General features: G+C 49.4%; 1 gene segment (V, D, J or C); it reads right to left on the reverse strand.

The window, feature by feature from the left end:
- Positions 1–2,085: 2,085 nt before the first annotated feature.
- LOC134341571 (immunoglobulin lambda variable 2-18-like) lies at positions 2,086–2,921 on the reverse strand. The segment is given in 2 exon segments: positions 2,086–2,492; positions 2,834–2,921. Coding segments are annotated over 2 exon segments (444 nt in total).
- Between the last annotated feature and the right edge of the window lie 21,665 nt (positions 2,922–24,586).

A 24,586-nucleotide genomic window follows, 5' to 3' on the forward strand; every position in this document is an offset into this window, starting at 1 on the left:
TCTGTCCGGCTCTACCGTCAGTCACTGCTGTCTCACATTCTGTCCTCATCCGCCCCCCCGCCCTTTCTGTCTGCCTTCCTTCTCTCACTCTCTCTCCCTTCTCGCTCTCTTCACCTTCCATTTCACCGGCACCTCGTTGCTTTTGTCTGCATCTCTCCATTCTACCTTTACCTTTATCTGTACCCTACCTCCCAATTTTCTCTCTTCCTACTCTCTCTTCCCTTTCCGTTCGCTTGCAACCCAGTGCTTCTCCCGGCATCTTTCCATTCTGTCTTCCTCCGTTTTCCAGACTCCCGCTGACCACCCACATCAGCCCGTTTCCCTCCCAGATGTCGGCTCAGTGACCGTTGTCTAGAGCCCGGCTGAGATGCACCGTGGACAGCAGTGACGACAGGATGTACAAATACAGACAGCAGCCCGGAATGGAGATCCAGATCCTGTTTTACTCCCTGAACACCCTGAACCGAGTGTGCAGAGGAAACAGATAGAGAGGAGCTGCGTGCGGGTACTCGAGGGTCGGCAGATAAACTGACAGAGGATGAGTGGATGAATGAGAGGGAGAACTTGACAGAGACAGAGAGAAAGGAAGAGAGAATTCTGCATTGCAGAAAACCACAGATTACTTTTCACCGAATCAGATGTTGACTGCCAAACTCGGTTCGTCGTATATCGTTCAGGAAGTTAGGAACGTCAAAGGAACTGGTGGTTTTCGGTCTCCGGAAAGTCTCAAAAAGCTGAGAGATTTCAAGTAGATAGACAGGCAGACAGACAGATAGACAGATAAGTAGATAGATTGTGAAAAAGGAAAACGAAAATCTGAGTGTGGGGAGTGGGGAGGAGAGAGAGAGAGAGAGAGAGAGAGAGAGAGAGAGAGGGAGAGAGAGAGAGAGAGAGAGAGAGAGAGGGAGAGGGAGAGAGAGAGAGAGGGAGAGAGAGAGATGGCGATTTGCATAACTAAATTTATTCTCCGCAAATAATATCGGATAGGGATGACGAAACGCTCAAGAATTTGCATATCGCTTCTGATTGGTTGATTGTGGTCAGGTGCGCTTCCAGCCAGCTACATGCGCAAGCGCACATGTAAAAGGGACCGCTCAGTCGGTCCTCCTCTGGTCCCGCTAATGTTTCTGACCGGAAAAAGCGATGTTACTGTTACTGTCAGTCGTGCTTGGGTTTGAATGTAAATTAATTTTTACAACCGCGTTTCACTTCTTCCCCTTTTTCGCTTTACGGGGTTTTCTTGATCGCTATTATTTTCAGATCACGAATTCGATTCATGGCTTCTCTCCGTCCTCAGTCCGGCTTGCGTGATCTCGATTGCATCTTTACTCGCTCCGTCCATCCGTCCTCTCTCCTACACACTCTATCTAACTCTCTCTATCCTCTCCATCAAACGCTCTTTTGTCTACCCTCCGGTCTCTTCCTCTCTTTTCTCTCCTGTTAACTCCTCCAGCCCTATTTTTTGGCATCTTCCTATTCTACCTTTCTCTACTTTCTCAATATCTCCTTCGATTCTCTCTGTCTGCCCCCCTCTCTTTTAATCTTCACCCGTGCACAACTGCTCTCTCCTGTATCTCTCCATGTTACATTTCTCCATTCCTCTCCCTGGTTATATTGGTTTATTCGGCTGTCTGTGACTCTGAATTGACAGGGAAATTAAATCTACGGCGAGAGGATGGAAGTAACAGCTGCAATTTCGTGGCACTCGGTGCCCCATTCCGACTCCGGACATTACCTAATGCTTTGTCTCAATACTATTTTCCCATTGGCTACGTGGCGCCAAGCGCGGTGACGTCAGTAGTCAGGTGTTGACAGGCGACGTATGACAGGCCGCAGCTGAGGGTGAAGCTAGGTGTGTAGGAAAGACGAAGGGCTGGCGTGATGGCATTTTATAGTGGTTTATTCGGCTGCCTGTGACTCTGAAGTGACAGGGAAATGTAAACCTGCAGCGAGAGGATGGAAGGAACAGCTGCAATTTCGTGGCACTCGGTATCTCATTCCGACTCAGGGCCATTACCTCGATGCGTTGTCTCGCATACCAATTTCCCTTTGGGTGCCACACACCAAGCGCGATGACGTCAGTTGTCAGGTGTTGACTTGTGACGCATATCCTCTCGCTGCTGACGACAGCCAAACCCACACAGACTGTGAGGTTTTTGTTCGGCGTCTCCGTCTCTCTGAGTCGCCGTGATCTCTCCAGGCGCAGAAATACACGGCCGACGAATTCGCCTGGAGGCCGGAGGACTTCAGATAGAACTTGTTGTTACTCGGTCTCTCCGCCGTGAAGCCGTCCACTGGGCCCGGCGGCTGCACGTATTCGGTTATGGTAGAGGTGAAAAGCGCCAGCGGTCCGTTTCCCCGGTATTGTCTGTACCAGAGGAGAGTATCATCACTCCCGCTGCTGCCTCCCTCTATCGTGCACTCTATCACCACGGCCTCGCCGGGACGGGAGGAAATTGCCGGGGTCTGGTGGATCGTCACCGCGTTGGCATCTGGAAAAGAGACGGGAAGTGGAAGAGTGTGAATAAACGCGGTTGATGGAGTAATTGCGTCGTCGCGGTGGGGACGAAGCTGAATGGAAGGATAAGAAGAGATCGATGGAAGGACGTCACCGAGATGTCATCTGATAAAAGATCGGAACGGGGTGAATAAACATGGATACCGGGGGCAATTGAGAATGAAGCAATAAGGTAGATTCAAGGCTGGAGGGACATTGAATTGTGGACAAAGTTGGAATGAAACGGAGAACAATCCATTTCGATGGGTTAGATCGTGAGGCAAATGAGAAAAGAAAGCGAGAATAATAGATAAATATTTGGCAGATTTCACTCACAGTGGAAGGCGAGGATCAGTTGCAACAACAGAAACATGTTTTTTGGGCGGTTCTTTTCTCAGTGATGGAAGAGATGTGTCCAGCGGCAATACCGCTACTGCCTTCAATTTCACTCTGAACTTACGAGTCTCTGTGAAATAATGTTTCATGCGCATTTTGGATTGGCCACGCCTCCTTCCTTTCTGATCCAATCGGAGTGGTTGTCTGTGTTAATTCCACCGCCGATTCCCCGCCACTGATATCCTTCCAAACTCCTCTCTCTGTCTCTTACAATCGGGTTTGTCCTCACTTCCTTGAACCGAGCTCTCCGTACTCTCACTCTCTTTCTCCCGTAATGTTTAATTCCATTCTTGCTGACCCGCTCCCTGCTGGACCTCATACATATATGTATGCATGTATATCTGTCCTACCACTCGTTATTTGCCTTTTACCCTTGTAAATTGATGTACTACCTCTCCTGCAGTACATCCCTGCGAACATATGTGACCTACACCTTTTGTCTGTTTGTCTGTCTCTATGCTGGCCTGTGCGCCTGTTGGTCCAAACGGTAATCGATCTATCTATCTGTCTGTCAGAATGTATCTGTCCAATTTCGTGTGAGATGTCCTTAATTACCCGTATCAAATCAGACTGAATGGTTACCAACGAAAACTCTCTTTCTCCCTTGTTTCTTCTTGCTGTTCCTCATACCCGCCGCTTGCTTGACATACACACACTACCCGACTCTTCTCTGTTTCTCTCTGCATCCGTCCATCTGTTTGTCTCTGAGACTCTGAACTCAGTAACTGACTGACATTCAAGAGTAGCGGTGGTGAGACTCAATACTGGGGCCGACCACGGCGCCCTGAACTCCGCAGATACCCCTGAGATCCGTCATAACATCAATTGACCTGCAGATGGCGCAGCGAAACCAGCTGTCGACTGGCGGGTCACAGCAACTTCGTTATAATTTGTGTGCTGGGGGAAAAATTATCTGCCGGTGAAAAGGAACGGTGTGAGAAACAGGGACAAAAATGAAGGGGGGTGGTGGAAGATGAGAGAGTATGCGAGAACTACTATTCCTCTGTTCCAGTGTACTCCCTGCCATATGGTTGTAAATCTACATCCCTCCGAGCGATAACAGTCCCCAGCGTTCATATAATTTCTCCTACCCTTATAAACTGACGTAGATCTGCATCTCGATATACCCCCTCTCTCCAATACTAATATGTCTACTCTTCTTGTTCATTGAGCCCCCCCTGTCCCTGGACACTTTACAACCTTCATAGCGCCCGTCCTAACTTTACATCCCGAGGGCCCTCTGTCACTTGACTCTCCCCGCCATTCATGGTGTGTCCGTAGTCCTTCTACACCGTGGGCCCTCTGTCTACCGACACAGCGCACCGTTCACGGTGTGTGTCTTACGCTTGTACTCCGAGTTCCCTCTGCTCCCTCAGCACGTCCCGTTATAATCTGTGTCCTTTTCTCGTACCCCCCAGTCCCACTGTCCATCGATGCACCCAACATTCAAGGCGTGCGCTCCACATATGCATACAGAGAGGTCTCTGTTCTTCAACCCTCACCGCCATTTTCCTTGTGTCTTTACACTCGTACACAGTGGGCTCGGGTACTCAGCGAGGAAATCTGCGTGTTTATCATTCTGCTCCGCCGCCCGCCTGTCTGTCTGCTCATCTCGGAAACTGACACAGACTCAGCGACATAGCCGGAGCTACAAACAAATACAGACAAACAACTATATTGAGACAAAGGTAGAGGGCCAAGGGGCGGGGTGGGAGGGGATAGAGAGTGCAAATGTCAGCCGTTAGAGAGGCAGCAGGAAGGCGTGCCAGAGATAGACACGGGGGACACAAGAGATCAGCGTACAACCACCTTTTTGCTCGGGGAAGGACAGTTGGTAAGTATCAGAAGGAACCGAAAGGAACCAGAAATAGTCGAACATAATTGGTCGACGGATGAAGGGGCGTTATTATTCCTTCGTTATTATTTTCTTCTCTCCGTCCTCACTGCTGCACACGTGGCCCGGCTCGCTTCTGACCCCTTCCGTCGGTCCGTCCTCTCCCCTACCCTCTCACACACAGCCAGAATTCTCCCTCTGTCTTCTCTGTCTTGTTAACTCGTATCGCGCGTCTTATTGTCATCTTCCTATTCTACCTTTCTCCTCTTTCTGCTCTTTGTCTACGTCTCCCTCTCCCCTCCGTTCTCTCTGTTTGTCGCCCTCTCCCTTCCCCCTCACCGGTGCACATCTGCTCTCCACGTTACATTTCTGCATTACTCTCCCTGTTTGCTGCCTTTACCGACTCTCTTCACACTCTGTTGCACTATCTCTCACGCTGACGCTGTCTCTGCCCCTCAAACCTCTTTCTCGCCCTCTCTTCATTATCCGTTCATTCTGCTTCTCTCGCCAGTTCTGCATTCTGCCTTTGGCCGTTTTCCAGACTCTCCCTCCTTGCTGACCATCTGCATCTACCCGTTGCCTTTCCAGAGTGTCGGCTCGGTGACTCGGGAGGCTCTCTATTTTTCTTTACATCCCACCCTCCCGCCGCTCCCCGCTGTCCGTCTGTCCCCGAGCCTCTCATCCCCCAAATACCAGATGTGGTGCGAGTTAAGCGAATGGTTTACCAGACGATGAACGTCGCAACGTTCATTATCCTGACCTCTGCCTCCAGCATGTTCAAAGAGACAGATGTAGAACACTGCATTGTGTCGGAAATCTTCACTGGTTAGTCTGTGTTTCTGTCTGACATCCTGTGCAAACTTATATAATTCTGAACGGTTATAGTTGAAGAGCGTCTGTCTTCACTCGCAATTCATACCTACCCTCCGCAAATTAGATTATCCGCTGAGGGCCCCCTGACCTCTGGCACCATCCCGACTGTGGGGTATAAAACATTAGAAGGCCGGATATGAGTCACCGGCGGCAAGTGGAACGGCAGAGATCGGGACGCGGGACTGTGACGTCATCGGTAGCGCCACTGCCCTGGACCTGGTCTTTCCGTTTCTCACGCCGCACCGCTCGGTTTTATTGTGACCCTGAGAGATCAGACAGGTCGTGGCCTCGGATGCACGGAGAGAAGTCAAGAGCAGGTGAGGGAGGAAAGTGAGGACGGAGTTCAATAGAGGAAGATAGAAAGCAGAGAGAGGGTGAGAGCGAAAGGATGAGATAAAGATGGAAGACGGAAAAACGGAAAGCGGGTGTGCAGAGGAAAGAGATGGAGAGGAGATGCGTGTGGGTGCTCGAGGGTCGGCAGATAAAATGACAGAGGATAAGTGGAGCAGTGAGAGGGAGAGTCCGAGAGAGAGACAGAGAGAAAGGGAGAGAGAATTTTGCAGTGCAGGAAGCCACAAATTATATTTTTTTCCGAATCGGATCTTGACTCCCAAACTCGGTTCGTCATATATTCTTCAGGAAGAATGGAAGAAGTTGGGAAGGTGAAAGGAACTGGTGGTTTTCGGTCTCTGTAAAGTCTCAAAAAGCCGAGAGATTTATCAAATAGATAGATAGACAGGCAGACAGACAGATAGACAGATAAGGAGATAGATTAGGAAAAAGGGAAACGAAAATCTGTGTATGGGGAGTTGGGGGGTGGGAGGGAGAGAGGGGGGAAGGGAGAGAATGGGAAAGGGAAAACGAGTGTGCGGTGGGCTAGAGGAGAGAGTGAGAGTGAGAGAGGGAGAGAGAGAGTGTGTGTGTGTGTGTTAGTGAGAGAGAGAGAGAGAGAGAGAGCGAGAGAGCGAGGGAGAGAGAGAGAGAGAGTGTTAGTGAGAGAGAGAGAGAGAGAGAGCGAGAGAGAGAGGGAGAGAGAGAGAGAGAGGGAGAGAGAGAGTGTGTTAGTGAGAGAGAGAGAGAGAGCGAGAGAGAGAGGGAGAGAGAGAGTGTGTGTGTGTTAGTGAGAGAGAGAGAGAGAGAGAGCGAGAGAGAGAGGGAGAGAGAGAGAGAGAGGGAGAGAGAGAGAGAGTGTGTTAGTGAGAGTGAGAGAGGGAGAGAGAGAGAGAGTGTGTGTGTGTTAGTGAGAGAGAGAGAGAGAGAGCGAGAGAGAGAGGGAGAGAGAGATGGCGCTTTCCATAACCAAAGTTTTTCTCCACAAATACCTGATGGGGTGAGGACTTGGACGGGGATGACGAAAGTTCTCCCGGATTTGCATATCGCTTCTGATTGGTTGATTGTGGTCACGTGCGCGTCCAGCCAGCACCATGCGCAAGCGCACATGTAAAAGGGACCGCTCAGTCAGTCCTCCCCGGTCCCGCATATGTTTCTGATTCCCAAAGAGCGATGTTACTGTTACTGTCAGTCGTGCTCGTGTTTGAATGTAAATTAATATTTACAACCGCGTGTCACTTCTTCCCCTTTTTCGCTTATCGGGTTTTCTTGATAGCGATTATTTTTCAGATCACGAATCCCCTGTGCATGAATTCGATTCATGTCTTCTCTCCGTCCTCAGTCCGGCTAGCGTGGTCTCGATTGCTTCATTACTCGCTCCGTCATCCGTCCTCTGTCCTACACACTCTATCTAACTCTCTCTATTCCCTCCATCAAACACTCTTTTGTCTACCGTCCGGTCTCTTCCTCTCTTTTCTGTCTTGTTAACTCCTCCAGCCCTATTTTCTGGCATCTTCCTATTCTACCTTTCTCTACTTTCTCAATAGCTCCTTCGATACTCTCTGTCTGTCCCCCTCTCTTTTAACCCTCAGCCGTGCACATCTGCTCTCTCCTGTATCTCTCCATGTTACATTTCTCCATTCCTTTCCCTGTTTGCGGTCTTTAGAGTCTCACTACCCGCTCTGCTACACTCCCTCTCACACTGACGCTCTCTCTGCCCCTCTAACTCTCTCCTCCCCCTCTCTTTCCTTCCCTATCACTCGCCCACCTCTGCTTCTTTCGGCAGATCTGCATTCTCCCTTTTGCCGTTTTCCAGACTCTCCTTCCTTGCTGACAGTCCGCATCTGCCCCTTTCCTTCCCAGATGTCGGCTCGGTGACCATTGACCAGAGGCCGGCGGCCGTGACGGGACGGCCCGGGGAAGAGATCGAGCTGAGATGCACCGTGGACAGCAGTGACGACTGGATGTACTGGTACAGACACCACGCCGGCAGGGAGATCCAGATCCTCTTTTACTCCCTGAACAGCGAGCACGTCGACAGGATGGGCTCGGTGGACGGGTTCACCCCGCAGAGAGTGAGCGGCAATCAGTTCCATCTGAAGTCCACCCTCCAGCGGGCGAACCAGTCGGCCGTCTACTTCTGCGCCTGGAGTCTTCACAGTGACGCAAAGACCGGGCGTCGCTCTACAAAAACACTCGGCGTTCAACCCAGTCAAATATCCCAGCTGGGCTGCAGGTGCCTCGGCTGTCAATAGGGGGCGGTATTTCCGAGCGTTTTGCCGAGAGCAGTTAAATTAGTTTCTGTTTTCACATCTGCCAACACAAATTAAAAACAATCTGCCCTCCATATCTTTGATAGAGATTAAATTGGACTCTCTCTACATCATGGTAGAATACGTTGAAACAATAACGGAATGCAGACTGAAGTATTGTAGTTACGGAAGGAGCGAAGTGCAGGCATCCCAGGGTCACTGTGAGATCAAGTGTCCATCTGATGGTTCATTAGTTTGATAACAGCGGGGTAGAGGGTGCCCTTGCGCCTGCCGGGACCTGCTTTCAGTCTCCTGTGTCTGCAGACCGATGGGAAAAGGAGGATGTGTGAGCGTGTGGTGTGGGTGGGGTCTTACATCTCCTAGTTCCGTCACCCCGCCGCCCCCACCCTCCAAGCTCGTTAAAGTTACTTCCCTGCCCTGCTGGCTTTCTGAAAGTAGCTTTCCATCTTCCAGCGATCGAATTGCCCTCACTTCCCTGAACGCACATCCGCCATACTCTACGATCCCTCGCTCCCTTACTACCAGATGTTTTAACCCATTTCTCGCTGACTTACTCTCTGTTCTTTCTGGTTTTCGCACTCAGCAATCGGTCGCTTGGGTAGTCAGTCCGGTCTTTCTGACCAACTACCTATCTGCCTGTGAGCCCTGATATTTCCTTTTAAGCAACACGCACAACACACTGGGGGAACTGATCAGGTTAGGCAGCATCTATGGGAATGGGTACACCGTCGACTTCTCCGTCCGACATCTTTCTTCAGTGAAAGGGGAAAGACGCCAAAATTCAATAGCTGTGTGGAGCGTTCGGAGGATAGCAAGAAGGTGATAGGTGAAGCCAGGTGATTCGGTCCAACCTGCGATACGGCCAACGTCAGTGGTGTCATCAGCCGATTTAAATACGGCATTGGAATTGCGCTGGAGTTTCACGTCATTATATAAAAAGCAAAGAGTGAAGACAGGCTTCCAGACAGCTGCGTATTACTGCAGCTCTGCTGATGGTGATTCTGGAGTAAATGTGGCGAATCGGAACCGACTGGTGTCTACGAGTGAGTAATTCAATGATACAATTTCCCAAGCAGCTCTTGAGGCCAGGGGCATGTGTCTTGTTGCTTAATGTTGAGGTGATGATGGTATTGAATGGAGAGCTGTAGCGAGAGAAGCGCATCCTGACGTATGACTCTGCCCTGTCCAGATGTTGCAGAGTTGAGGGAGGAGCCAATAAAATGACGTCAGCTGTAGACCTGTTGCAAGGGTAGACAAACTGGAGTGGAGATAAATCGTTCATGTATTTCGTCACCAACCTCTCAAAGCGCTTCATCCCGATGGACGTGCGGGCTGCTGGACGACAGTCATCGAGGCAGATTATCACTTCTTCTCGGGTGCCCGTAAAATTAAAGCCTACTCGGACCAAATGGGTTTCGCAGACTGCCGACTGGAGTGCTTAAAGATCTCGGTGATCTCTCCAGTAAACAGGCTAAGGTACAAATTCTCCTCTCTGTCCGAAAGTCGGACTGGACAAGTTCCTATGTTCGATGGGCTCCGGTTGCTAATTCCATCTCTGTGTGACACTGAATGGGATTCTTTAAGGATTGGGGGAGGCCAACGTGTAAGTATTTTGTCTCTAGTTATAGTGGTTTATTCGGCTTCCTGTGACTCTAAAGGAATAGGGAAATGTAAATCTACGGTGAGAGGATGGAAGTAACAGCAGCAATTTCGTGGCACTCGGTGCCCCATTCCGACTCAGGACCATTAGCTCGACGCGTTGTCTCCCATACCAATTTCCCATTGGGTGCTGAACACCAAGCGCGGTGACGTCAGTTGTCAGGTGTTGACATGTGACGCATCTCCTCTCTCTGCTGACGTCAGCCAAACCCACACAGACTGTGAGGTTTTTGTTCGGCGTCTCCGTCTCTCTGAGTCGCCGTGATATCTCCAGGCGCAGAAATACACGGCCGACGAATTCGCCTGGAGACCGGAGGAGTTCAGATAGAACTCGTTGAGACTCGGTCTCCCCGCCGTGAAGCCGCCCACTGGGCCCGGCGGCTGCACGGATTTGGTTATGCTCGAGGTGAAAAGGAGCTGGGGTTCGTTTCCCCGGTATTGTCTGTACCAGAAGAGATAATTAGTACTGTCGCTGCTCATCCCCTCGACTGTGCATTCCAGCACCACCTTCTCGCCGGGAGGAGCGGAGAATGCCGGAGTCTGGTGAATCGTCACTGAGGTGGCATCTGGAAAAGAGACAGAAATCGGAAGAGGATGAATATTGCATTTTGCGGTGAATTTTGGGAAGCGGGGAAGGAAGGTGAACAGAAGGCATCGGAGAAGCGCGGTAGGGTCAATCAACTTGGAGACCCGGGGCAGTGGAGGAGAACGAGTCAATGAGGTCGTTTGAAGAGCGGGGACTTGGAACGGAGGGAGATAAAGACGGAAGATGATTAGAGTTCAATAGGAATTGCGGACAAAGTTGGAGTAAGAATGACACCAGTCAGTATACACGGGTTAGATCACGCAGGGAAATGGCGGACGAAAGAGAGAAAAATAAATAACTATTTGCAAGTTTCACTCACGCTGGATGGAGAGGATCAGATGCAGGAACAGCAACATGTTTGTGGGGCGCTTCTTCTCTCAGTAATGGAAGAGGTGATAACGGCAGCAATACAGTTTTAACCTTTCATTTCGCTCCTTCCGTATCTCTGTGAGAGAGGGAGTTAGGATAGGCCACGCCCACATCCACTCGAGCCAATCGGAATGCAGACCTGTATCAATCGCCCCGCCGAATCCCCGCACCTCCCCCACCACCCCCCGGTCTCCAAGCTCGTTGCAGTCTCTTCTCCATCCTGGTAGTTTTCTGTACTTCTCCCTGCTTCTCTCCTGATGGATTCTCATGCATGTAATAAGACCCGTTATCGGAGCGCATCAGTAACATCGTCAGAAATTGTTGTGCCTTCGAACTCCGGTTCTACCTCTCACGCTCTCCATCTGCCTCTCCCTCCCTCCCTCTCTCTCTCTCTCCTCTCTCTCCCTCTCTCTCTCTCTCTCCCTGTCCCTCCCTCTCTCTCTCTCTCTCTCTCTCTCTCTCCCTCTCCCTCCCTCTCTCTCTCTCTCTCTCTCTCTCTCCTCTCTCTCCTTTCTCTCGCTCTCTCTCTCTCCCCCCGATCTGAATTGTCTCTATCATTCAGCGACGCGGGTTCTGTGTCAGGAGTTGGTGAGATTTTCCCGTCACGGTGCAGTTTTCCTCGCGGTGCTCCGGTTTCCTCCCAGATTCCATGACCTGCGGTTTAGTAGATGGTTTCGCTTTGTCCTACTCAGCAACCAGTCTCTCTATCAGTCAGTCCAGTCCATCTGACTTTCTACCCATCTGCCCGTGTGCGCAGATATATATTTTCAGACAACACACATAAAACGCTGGAGGTAGACAGCTTCTACAGAAATGAATGAGCAGTCGATATTTCGGGCCTGGATAAAAAGTTGGGCAGACGATTAAGCCAGGTGTGATGGAAAGACTTCTGGCTTAACCCTGGATTGGTATCATTTGACGGGAGAGCAGAGTGGACAGTAGTGGACAGGGTAGGGGGAAGCCATTTCGGGGGCAATGAAAGGAAGGTCAGAAGAGGTGAAAGGTCAGAGTGGAGGACAGAGCAGGTGGGCTGGAAGGAGTGATCGATATTCATGCCATCAGATTGGAGGCTACACAGCCGAAATACAACTTATTGTTCCTCCAACCTTAGAGAGACTTAGGGCCTTGCTGGCCAATTTTGGTATAGTGTCGGGTTATAAAATAAATTGGAATAAATGTGAAATTTTACCTTACGCTAAAGGAGACTATGCCCAATATCAATATGGCACTCAGTTTAGATGGGTAAAATTCAACATGAAGTATCTGGGGATTAAGTTTAATCGTAATTTGGATGATCTTTATAAACTTTATTATCTCCCCTTGCTGCGGAATGTAGAGGAGGATCTGCGTAGGTGGATAAACCTTTCCAACACACTGATGGGCAGGGTAAGCTGTATAAAAATGAAGATAATGCCAAGAGCTCAGTATTTTTTTCAGTCTTTACCAATCCCATTACCCGAAAAATTTTTTAAGATTCTCAATGGACATATTCGTATACTTTTATGGTCGGGTAAAATATCTAGAATCTCCATGGAAAAATTGACCTGGGACTATAAATTGGGAGGTTTAAAATTACCAGATTTAAAAAAAATATTATTCAGCTGCACAAGCACGTTTTATTGCTTATTTTTTTGATGAGACAACTATTCCTTCTTGGGTTACAATCGGCTTACAAATGGTAGGAGAAGAGATGGCAGATGAATTTTTATAGAAATGGGGCGCCAAATTAATTAAAAAGAAAACTAATAATTCTCCACTCAGACAGGTAATTTATATCTGGGAAACAAATTAAACATTTTATGGGTCTAAAAAAGGAATATCCTCAAGGCCGCCTCTATCTCAGAACAGATTAATACCCATGACTCTGCGTAATAATTTTCTAGTCACCTGGTATCAACACGATATCAGGTGCATTGAAGATTGTTGTAATCAGCAGAAGCAATTTATGTCTTTTTGAGGGACTGATAAATAGATATAATTAATCTAAAACACATTCTTCTGCTATCTCCAATTACGATCTGTTTTGAGGGACTGTTTGGGTCCATCACTGATCGTACCAAGGTGCTCAGACATGGAGGCTCTAATTCGAAAGGGGAATACGACTAAACTTATTTCTAATATGTATTCTTTATTCCAGGTCCAATGCCCAAAGTTTGGTATATACAGATCGAGGGAGAAATGGGAGTCCGATTTAAACATTGTAATTGTTCATCAATGTTGGTCACATCCATGTGTTACCACTCTTATCAACTCTAGGCACAGAATGATACGTATTAATTTTTTACATCACTTGTATCTCACACCTGAAAAAAATACATAAAAATAAACCAGAAATTTCTGGCAAGGGTTTCAGGAGTGGCATAGATGTAGGCACCGTTTTGCATTCCACTTGTCTATGCACAAAACTGTGATGTTTTTGGATAGATCTGGGGGAGGTACCAGGAAAGATTCTGGGGATTGATTTCCCTCTAGACCCAGAATTGTTTCTCCTGGGGAACTTAGCAGTTTTAAAAGTTAACCTCCTCAGAAATAAATCCAAATTTATCAGTGGCGTTGTCAGTGGCTAGGAAATGCATAGCGGTAACAAGGCAATCCGATTCCCTTGGTACATATTGATCGTTGGAATAGAGAAATACAAAGTGGTATGCCCCAGGAGAAGATTACTTATACCCTTTGGAATGAATACACTATGTTCATTGAGATCTCGCAACCATATTTGGATTACTTATGCCCAGATTGTTTAATTAATTTATTTTTTAATTAATATATCCCTTATTATAAGCTAGTTGCATTAATTTGTATTTTAAACAACCCTGAGAGCTGGACGCCTACTCTTTCTTTTATTCTCTTTCCTTGTTTCTTGTCTCTTCTCGTTCCTCTGTCTTTTATGGGTTTTTTTCCTCCCTCCTTTTTTCTAATGAGGGGAGATGGTGTTGGGATAGGTGTTTTTTTTTCTCCTGGACTTATTAATGTATTTGAATTATTTTTTTCAATTGTTGTATTAAATGAGTTTATATTTCTTCTTTTAAAAATAAATAAAATATTTCAAAAAAAAGAAGAGGTGCAAGGTCAGAGTGGAAAGAGCAGGTTGGGTGGAAGGAGAGATCGATATTCATGCCATCGGATTGGAGGCTACACGGCCGAAATACAACCTACTGTTCCTCCAACCTGAGGCTGCCTGGCACGGGAGGAGACCATGGGCCGACGAAACCGTCGACCATTCGGGCCGAACCCTTCTTCCGGACTAGAGAGGGAGGGAGAAGATGCCAGAATAAAAAGATGGGGGAGGGGGGGAAGTAGAAGGAGGATAGCAAGAGGGTGATAGGTGAAGCAGGGTGGACAAGAGGATAAAGAGCTGGAGAGGAAGATAGGAGGGGAGAGCGGACCATAGGAGGAAGGGGAGGAGGAGGAGGGAACCATGGGGGAGGTGATCAGCAGCTGAAAAGGCGAGACGGGGCATTTTTCCTAGTGGCTGGTACGCGCTAGACGCAGAACAGATCTGCTCAGATGGTAATACCGAGGGATTTACTATCTGCAGGTCCTCTCCACCACTGATCCCCTGATGATCTCTGGCTCTTGGAACTCCGGTTTCCTCACCCCTGTATTCAATAATCACCTCTCTGATTTTTAATTACGTTGAGTGAGATGTTGTAGTGTTGGGAACATTCAGACGGATGTCCAATCACCGTCCGAGACGCTGATTCGGTCCACCTTCTAATACGGCCAGCGTCAGTGGTGTCATCAACCGACTTAAATACGGCGTTGGAGTTGCGGTGGAGTCTCACTATCATTAGTGTAAAAGGCAAAGAGAGAAGGCAGGTTTCCAGACCCACTGCCTTTCACTGCGGCTCCGCTGATGGTGATTCTGGAGTAAATGTTGCGAATCCGAACTGACTGGGGTCTACAAGTGAGTAATTCAATGATACAATTTCCCAAGCAGCTCTTGAGGCCAGGGGCATGTGTCTTGTTGCTTAATGTTGAGGTGATGATGGTATTGAATGGAGAGATGTAGCGAGAGAAGCCCATCCTGACGTATGACTCTGCCCTGTCCAGATGTTGCAGAGTTGAGGGAGGAGCCAATAAAATGACGTCAGCTGTAGACCTGTTGCAAGGGTAGACAAACTGGAGTGGAGATAAATCGTTCATGTATTTCATCACCAACCTCTCAAAGCGCTTCATCCCTGTGGACGTGCGGGCTGCTGGACGACAGTCATCGAGGCAGGTTATCGGTTCTACTCGGGTGCCCGTAAAATTAAAGCCTACTCGGAGCAAATGGGTTTCGCAGACTGCCGACTAGAGTGCTTAAAGATCTCGGTGATCTCTCCAGCAAACAGGCTCAGGTACAAATTCTCCTCTCTGTCCGCAAGTCGGACATGACAAGTTCCTATGTTCGATGGGCTTCGGTTGCTAATTCCATGTCTGTGTGACACTGAATGGGACGCTGTATAAGGATTGGGGGAGGACAACATGTGAATACTTTTCACTGGTTATAGTGGTTTATTCGGCTGCCTGTGACTCTGAAGTGACAGGGAAATGTAAATCTACGGCGAGAGGATGGAAGTAACAGCTGCAATTTCGTGGCACTCGGTGCCCCATTCCGACTCCGGACATTACCTCGATGCTTTGTCTCAATACTAGTTTCCCATTGGCTACGTGGCGCCAAGCGCAGTGACGTCAATAGTCAGGTGTCGACTTGTGACGTATACCCCCCGCTGCTGACGTCAGCCAATCCGGCTCACACTCTGAGGTTTTTGTTCGGCGTCTCCGTCTCTCTGACTCGCCGTGATATCTCCAGGCGCAGAAATACACGGCCGACGAATTCGCCTGGAGACCGGAGGAGTTCAGATAGAACTTGTTGCTACTCGGTCTGTCTGCCGTGAAGCCGTCCACTGTGCCCGGCGGCTGCACGTTTTTAGCTACGCTCGAGGTGAAAAGGGCCTGGGGTCCGTTTCCCCGGTATTGTCTGTACCAGAACAGGTAATTAATACTGCCGCTGCTCATCCCCTCGACTGTGCATTCCAGCTCCACCTTCGCGCCGGGAGGAGCGGAGAATGCCGGAGTCTGGTGGATCGTAACCGTGCTGGCATCTGGAAAAGAGACGGGAAGGGGAAGACGGTGATAAACGCGTTTCATAGAGTAATTAGGACGAGGGTGTGGGGACGAAGGTGCATGGAAGGAAAAGAAGAGATAGATTGAATGTCGTCACCGAAACCTCATCTGGAGAAGAGCAGAACGGGGTGAATAAACATGGATACCGGCGGCAATTGAGAACGATAAGGTAGATTCAAGACTGGTGACAGTGAAAAGAGAGAGTTAAAGAGTGAAGATAAATGAGTTCATGAGGATTATGGACAGGGTGGGAATGAGACGGGTCCAGTCCATTTCGATAGGTTAGATAGTGAGGGAAATGGGAAAAGGAAGCGAGAGTAACAAATAAATATTGGGCGATTTTCACTCACAGTGGAAGGCGACGATCAGTTGCAGCAACAGCAACATGTTTGTTGGGCGTTTCTTCCCTCAGTAATGGAAGAGGTGGGTACAGCAGCGATGAATCTTCTGCCTTTGCTTTCACAGTGAAGTTGCGATTCTCTCTGAAATAATGTTAAATGCGCAATTAGGTTTGGCCACGCCCCCATCCTCTCTGGTCCAATCGGAGTGTTGATGAGTGTCAATTCCACCGCCGAATCCCCGCCCCCAATCTCGGTGCAGATGCCTCTCTCCCCTGACATCCTTCCACCCGACGGATTTGTCCTCACTTCCCTGAACGGGGGCTCTCCGTCCTCTCCCATGATTTTTTAATTCCCATCTTGCTGACCTGCTCCCTGGTCGACCTCGATGTCCAACTCCGCAACGCGTCCCTCTGTCAGTCAGTTCGTCCCATCCGACGGTCTGCCAAGCTACCCGTGTGCCCAGTAATAGATTTTAATATATTCTTCATATGTATGTATCTATTTATATAAATTAACCTATCTAGCTATCCATCCATTTAGCTATAGATATAAATATACTCATATACACATATATAAATATCTGTCCTACAACTCGTTGTGTGCCTTTGTAAATTGATATACTACCTCTCCGACTGGATATTCCTCCCCGCATATGTGACCTACCCTTTTTGTCTGTTTGTCTACGTCTCTGTCGGCCTGTGCGCCTGTCCGTCTATCGGTTTATCGATCTATCTATCTGTCTGTCAAAATAACGGTCCGTCTGACTGCCTGTTTGTCCATTTTCGTGTGAGATGTTTCTAATTACACAAAGATGAACCGATAGAGAACCAGCAGGAATGCCTGCCAGAGATAGACATGGGCGGGAGGTGGGACAGAAGAGAGCAGCGTACAACCACCTGACTTTTCGGAGAAAGACAGGAAATGGGATGTTATGTTGAAGATGTATCAGACATTGGTGAGGCCTACTTTGGAGTATTGTTTGCAGTCCTGGTCACCCAGCAACAGGAAAGGTGTAGACAAGGTTGAACGAGTACAGAGAATAAAGATTGAGTGCTACCAATTGATATCGTGCATGATTGCGTATATGGACCAGACGGGACGCAGGGTGGAAACTCGCGTCAAGGAGCACAGAGGCTGCATCGATCCTGTTTTACTCCCGGAATAGCGCTCACGTCGACCCGAAGGTCCCCTTGGACGGGTTCACCGCGCAGGGAGTGAGCGGCAATCAGTTCCATCGGAAGTCCGCCCTCCAGCGGGTGAACCAGTTGGCCATCTACTACTGCGCCTGAAGTCCTCACAAAAACACTCAGCGTTCAACCCAGTCAAATTTTCCAGCTGGGCAGTGGGTGCTTCGGCTGTCAATCAATCGGAGGGGGCGGGGACTGAAACTGAATTGCCGAGGGCAGCAAAATTATTTTCTCATTTCCACATCTAACAACCCAGAATGAAAAACCAGTTTCTTCAGATTAAATCTGATGTCAGTGTCAAGGTGGAACAAGGTCAGACGGTTACAGAATGCAGAATAAAATGTTATAGATACAGATAGACAGGCAGATGTTTAGGATAAGAGTCCATCTTATCGTTTAATACTCTGATAACAGCGGGTGAGAAGCGGTATGTCATATATATAGAAACATAGAAACATAGAAAATAGGTGCAGGAGTAGGCCTTTCGGCCCTTCGAGCCTGCACCGCCATTTATTATGATAATGGCTGATCATCCAACTCAGAACCCCGCCCCAGCCTTCCCTCCATACCCCCTGACCCCCGTAGCCACAAGGGCCATATCTAACTCCCTCTTAAACATAGCCAATGAACTGGCCTCAACTGTTTCCTGTGGCAGAGAATTCCACAGATTCACCACTCTCTGTGTGAAGAAGTTTTTCCTAATCTCGGTCCTAAAAGGCTTCCCCTCTATCCTCAAACTGTGACCCCTCGTTCTGGACTTCCCCAACATCGGGAACAATCTTCCTGCATCTAGCCTGTCCAATCCCTTTAGGATCTTATACGTTTCAATCAGATCCCCCCTCAATCTTCTAAATTCCAACGAGTACAAGCCCAGTTCATCCAGTCTTTCTTCATATGAAAGTCCTGCCATCCCAGGAATCAATCTGGTGAACCTTCTTTGTACTCCCTCTATGGCAAAGATGTCTTTCCTCAGATTAGGGGACCAAAACTGCACACAATACTCCAGGTGTGGTCTCACCAAGGCCTTGTACAACTGCAGTAGTACCTCCCTGCTCCTGTACTCGAATCCTCTCGCTATAAATGCCAGCATACCATTCGCCTTTTTCACCGCCTGCTGTACCTGCATGCCCACTTTCAATGACTGGTGTATAATGACACCCAGGTCTCGTTGCACCTCCCCTTTTCCTAATCGGCCACCATTCAGATAATAGGAATTCTGCAGATGCTGGAAATTCAAGCAACATACATCAAATTTGCGCAGCAGGCCAGGCAGCATCTATAGGAAGAAGCGCAGTCGACGTTTCAGGCCGAGACCCTTCGTCAGGACTAACTGAAGGAAGAGTGAGTAAGGGATTTGAAAGCTGGAGGGGGAGGGGGAGATGCAAAATGATAGGAGGAGACAGGAGGGGGAGGGATAGAGCCGAGAGCTGGACAGGTGATAGGCAGAAGGGGATACGAGAGGATCATGGGACAGGAGGTCCGGAAAGAAAGACGGGGGGGGGGTGACCCAGAGGATGGGCAAGAGGTATATTCAGAGGGACAGAGGGAGAAAAAGGAGAGTGAGAGAAAGAATGTGTGCATTAAAAAGAGTAACAGATGGGGTACGCGGGGGAGGTGGGGCCTAGCGGAAGTTAGAGAAGTCAATGTTCATGCCATCAGGTTGGAGGCTACCCATACGGAATATAAGGTGTTGTTCCTCCAACCTGAGTGTGGCTTCATCTTTACAGTAGAGGAGGCCGTGGATAGACATGTCAGAATGGGAATGGGATGTGGAATTAAAATGTGTGGCCACTGGGAGATCCTGCTTTCTCTGGCGGACAGAGCGTAGATGTTTCAGCAAAGCGGTCTCCCAGTCTGCGTCGGGTCTCACCAATATATAAAAGGCCACATCGGGAGCACCGGACGCAGTATATCACCCCAGTCGACTCACAGGTGAAGTGATGCCTCACCTGGAAGGACTGTTTGGGGCCCTGAATGGTGGTAAGGGAGGAAGTGTAAGGGCATGTGTAGCACTTGTTCCGCTTACACGGATAAGTGCCAGGAGGGAGATCAGTGGGGAGGGATGGGGGGGACGAATGGACAAGGGAGTTGTGTAGGGAGCGATCCCTGCGGAAAGTAGGTGGGAGGGAGGGAAAGATGTGCTTAGTGGTGGGATCCCGTTGGAGGTGGCGGAAGTTACGGAGAATAATATGTTGGACCCGGAGGCTGGTGGGGTGGTAGGTGAGGACCAGGGGAACCCTATTCCTAGTGGGGTGGCTGGAGGATGGAGTGAGAGCAGATGTACGTGAAATGGGGGAGATGCGTTTAAGAACAGAGTTGATAGTGGAGGAAGGGAAGCCCCTTTCTTTAAAAACGATCAGATGGACGCTTGACCTCAGAGTGACCCTGACCTGCCTGCACCGCGTCCCTTCCGTAACTACAAGACTTTGGTCTGCATTCCGTTATTGTTTCAACGTATTCTACCTTGATGTAGAGAGAGTCCAATTTAATCTCTATCAAAGATATGGAGGGCAGATTGTTTTTAATTTGTGTTGGCAGATGTGAAAACAGAAACTAATTTAACTGCTCTCGGCAAAACGCTCGGAAATACCGCCCCCGATTGACAGCCGAGGCACCCGCAGCCCAGCTGGGAGATTTGACTGGGTTGAACGCCGAGTGTTTTTGTAGAGCGACGCCCGGTCTTTGCGTCACTGTGAAGACTCCAGGCGCAGAAGTAGACGGCCGACTGGTTCGCCCGCTGGAGGGTGGACTTCAGATGGAACTGATTGCCGCTCACTCTCTGCGGGGTGAACCCGTCCACCGAGCCCAACCTGTCGACGTGCTCGCTGTTCGGGGAGTAAAAGAGGATCTGGATCTCCCTGCCGACGTGCTGTCTGTACCAGTACATCCAGTCGTCACTGCTGTCCACGGTGCATCTCAGCTCGATCTCTTCCCCGGGCCGTCCCGACACGGCCGCCGTACTCTGGTCAACAGTCACCGAGCCGACACCTGGGAAGGAAACGAGCAGATGCGGATTGTCAGCAAGGAAGGAGAGTCTGGAAAACGGCAAAAGGGAGAATGCAGATCTGCCGAAAGAAGCAGAGGGGGGCGAGTGATCGGGAAGGGAAGAGAGGGGGAGGAGAGAGTTAGAGGGGCAGAGAGAGCGTCAGTGTGAGAGAGAGTGTAGCAGAGCGGGTAGTGAGACTCTAAAGACCGCAAACAGGGAGAGGAATGGAGAAATGTAACATGGAGAGATACAGGAGAGAGCAGTTGTGCACGGGTGAAGATTAAAAGAGAGGGGGACAGACAGAGAGAATCGAAGGAGCTATTGAGAAAGTAGAGAAAGGTAGAATAGGAAGATGCCAAAAAATAGGGCTGGAGGAGTTAACATGAGAGAAAAGAGAGGAAGAGACCGGAGGGTAGACAAACGAGTGTTTGATGGAGAGAATAGAGAGAGTTAGATAGAGTGTGTAGGACAGAGGACGGATGACGGAGCGAGTAATGAAGCAATCGAGACCACGCTAGCCGTACTGAGGACGGAGAGAAGACATGAATCGAATTCATGCACAGGGATTCGTGATCTGAAAAATAATCGCTATCAAGAAAACCCGATAAGCGAAAAAGGGGAAGAAGTGACACGCGGTTGTAAATATTAATTTACATTTAAACCCGAGCACGACTGACAGTATCAGTAACATCGCTCTTTGGGGGTCAGAAACATAAGCGGGACCTGAGGAGGACTGACTGAGCGGTCCCTTTTACATGTGCGCTTGCGCATGGTGCTGGCAGGACGCGCACGTGACCACAATCAACCAATCAGAAGCGATATGCAAATCCGGGAGAACTTTCGTCATCCCCGTCCAAGTCCTCACCCCATCAGGTATTTGTGGAGAAAAACTTTGGTTATGGAAAGCGCCATCTCTCTCTCCCTCTCTCTCTCGCTCTCTCTCTCTCTCTCTCTCTCTCTCGCTCTCTCTCTCTCTCTCTCTCTCTCACTAACACACACACACACTCTCTCTCTCTCCCTCTCTCACTCTCACTCTCTCCTCTAGCCCACCGCACACTCGTTTTCCCTTTTCCCATTCTCTCCCTTCCCTCCCTCTCTCCCTCCCACCCCCCAACTCCCCATACACAGATTTTCGTTTCCCTTTTTCCTAATCTATCTCCTTATCTGTCTATCTGTCTGTCCGCCTGTCTATCTATCTATTTGAAAAATCTCTCGGCTTTTTGAGACTTTACGGAGACCGAAAACCGCCAGTTCCTTTCACCTTCCCAACTTCTTCCATTCTTCCTGAAGAATATATGACGAACCGAGTTTGGGAGTCAAGATCCGATTCGGAAAAAAATATAATTTGTGGCTTCCTGCACTGCAAAATTCTCTCTCCCTTTCTCTCTGTCTCTCTCTCGGACTCTCCCTCTCACTGCTCCACTCATCCTCTGTCATTTTATCTGCCGACCCTCGAGCACCCACACGCATCTCCTCTCCATCTCTTTCCTCTGCACACCCGCTTTCCGTTTTTCCGTCTTCCATCTTTATCTCATCCTTTCTCTCTCACCCTCTCTCTGCTTTCTATCTTCCTCTATTGAACTCCGTCCTCACTTTCCTCCCTCACCTGCTCTTGACTTCTCTCCGTGCATCCGAGGCCACGACCTGTCTGATCTCTCAGGGTCACAATAAAACCGAGCGGTGCGGCGTGAGAAACGGAAAGACCAGGTCCAGGGCAGTGGCGCTACCGATGACGTCACAGTCCCGCGTCCCGATCTCTGCCGTTCCACTTGCCGCCGGTGACTCATATCCGGCCTTCTAATGTTTTATACCCCACAGTCGGGATGGTGCCAGAGGTCAGGGGGCCCTCAGCGGATAATCTAATTTGCGGAGGGTAGGTATGAATTGCGAGTGAAGACAGACGCTCTTCAACTATAACCGTTCAGAATTATATAAGTTTGCACAGGATGTCAGACAGAAACACAGACTAACCAGTGAAGATTTCCGACACAATGCAGTTTTCTACATCTGTCTCTTTGAACATGCTGGAGGCCGAGGTTAGGATAATGAACGTTGCGACGTTCATCGTCTGGTAAACCATTCGCTTAACTCGCACCACATCTGGTATTTGGGGGATGAGAGGCTCGGGGACAGACGGACAGCGGGGAGCGGCGGGAGGGTGGGATGTAAAGAAAAATAGAGAGCCTCCCGAGTCACCGAGCCGACACTCTGGAAAGGCAACGGGTAGATGCAGATGGTCAGCAAGGAGGGAGAGTCTGGAAAACGGCCAAAGGCAGAATGCAGAGCTGGCGAGAGAAGCAGAATGAACGGATAATGAAGAGAGGGCGAGAAAGAGGTTAGAGGGGCAGAGACAGCGTCAGCGTGAGAGATAGTGCAACAGAGTGTGAAGAGAGTCGGTAAAGGCAGCAAACAGGGAGAGTAATGGAGAAATGTAACTTGGAGAGATACAGTGGAGAGCAGATGTGCACCGGTGAAGGGGAAGGGAGAGGGCGACAAACAGAGAGAACGGAGGGGAGAGGGAGACGTAGAGAAAGAGCAGAAAGAGGAGAGAGGTAGAATAGGAAGGTGACAATAAGACGCGCGATACGAGTTAACAAGACAGAGAAGACAGAGAGAGACAGAGAAAAAGAGATGGGCAGAGAGAATTCTGGCTGTGTGTGAGAGGGTAGGGGAGAGGACGGACCGACGGAAGGGGTCAGAAGCGAGCCGGGCCACGTGTGCAGCAGTGAGGACGGAGAGAAGAAAATAATAACGAAGGAATAATAACGCCCCTTCATCCGTCGACCAATTATGTTCGACTATTTCTGGTTCATTTCCGTTCCTTCTGACACGTACCAACTGCCCTTCCCCGAGCAATAAGGTGGCTGTACGCTGATCTCTTGTGTCCCCCGTGTCTATCTCTGGCACGCCTTCCTGCTGCTTCTCTAACGGCTGACATTTGCACTCTCTATCCCCTCCCACCCCGCCCGTTGGCCCTCTACCTTTATCTCCATATAGTTGTTTGTCTGTATTTGTTTGTAGCTACGGCTGTGTCGCTGAGTCTGTGTCAGTTTCCCAGATGAGCAGACAGACAGGCGGCGGAGCAGAATGATAAACACGCAGATTTCCTCGCTGAGTACCCGAGCCCACTGTGTACGAGTGTAAAGACACAAGGAAAATGGCGGTGAGGGTTGAAGAACAGAGACCTCTCTGTATGCATATATGGAGCGCACGCCTTGAATGTTGGGTGCATCGATGGACAGTGGGACTGGGGGGTACGAGAAAAGGACACAGATTATAACGGGACGTGCTGAGGGAGCAGAGGGAACTCGGGGTACAAGCGTAAGACACACACCGTGAACGGTGCGCTGTGTCGGTAGACAGAGGGCCCACGGTGTAGAAGGACTACGGACACACCATGAATGGCGGGGAGAGTCAAGTGACAGAGGGTCCTCGGGTTGTAAAGTTAGGACGCGCACTATGAAGGTTGGAAAATGTCCAGGGGCAGGGGGGACTCAGTGAACAAGAAGAGCACACAGGTTAGAATTAGAGAGAGGGGGTATATCGAGGTGCAGATCTACGCCAGATTATAATGGTAGGAGAAATTATATGAATACTGGGGAATATTATAGCTCGGAGGGATGTCGATTTACAACTCTATGGCAGGGAGTACACTGGAGCAGAGGAACAGTAGTTCTCGCATACGCTCTCATCTTCCTCCACTCCCCCTTCATTTTTGTCCCTGATCCTCACACCGTTCCTTTTCACCAACAGATCATTCCTACGCCAGCACACAAATTATAACGAAGATGCTGTGACCCGCAGGTCGACAGCTGGTTTCGCTGCGCCATCTGCAGGTCAGTTGATGAATGACGGATCTCAGGGGTGTCCGCGGAGATCAGGGCGCTGTGGTCGGCCCCAGGATTCAGTCGCACCTCCTTTCTTTGTGCGCAGCGCTACTCTTCATGGTCAGTCAGATTCCGAGATGAGAGTCTCAGAGACGAACAGATGGAGGGATGCAGTGAGAAAGAGGTGAATAAACAGTCGGGGAGAGTGGTAATTCGGGACATGTCACACCAAAGTGGACAGATAGACAGTCAGTCAAACAGACAATCAGACGGACAGTTATTCTGACAGACAGATAGATGGGTCAGTCAGTCAGTTACC

Source organism: Mobula hypostoma, unplaced genomic scaffold, assembly GCF_963921235.1.
Source record: "Mobula hypostoma unplaced genomic scaffold, sMobHyp1.1 scaffold_36, whole genome shotgun sequence".
NCBI lineage: Eukaryota > Metazoa > Chordata > Chondrichthyes > Myliobatiformes > Myliobatidae > Mobula > Mobula hypostoma.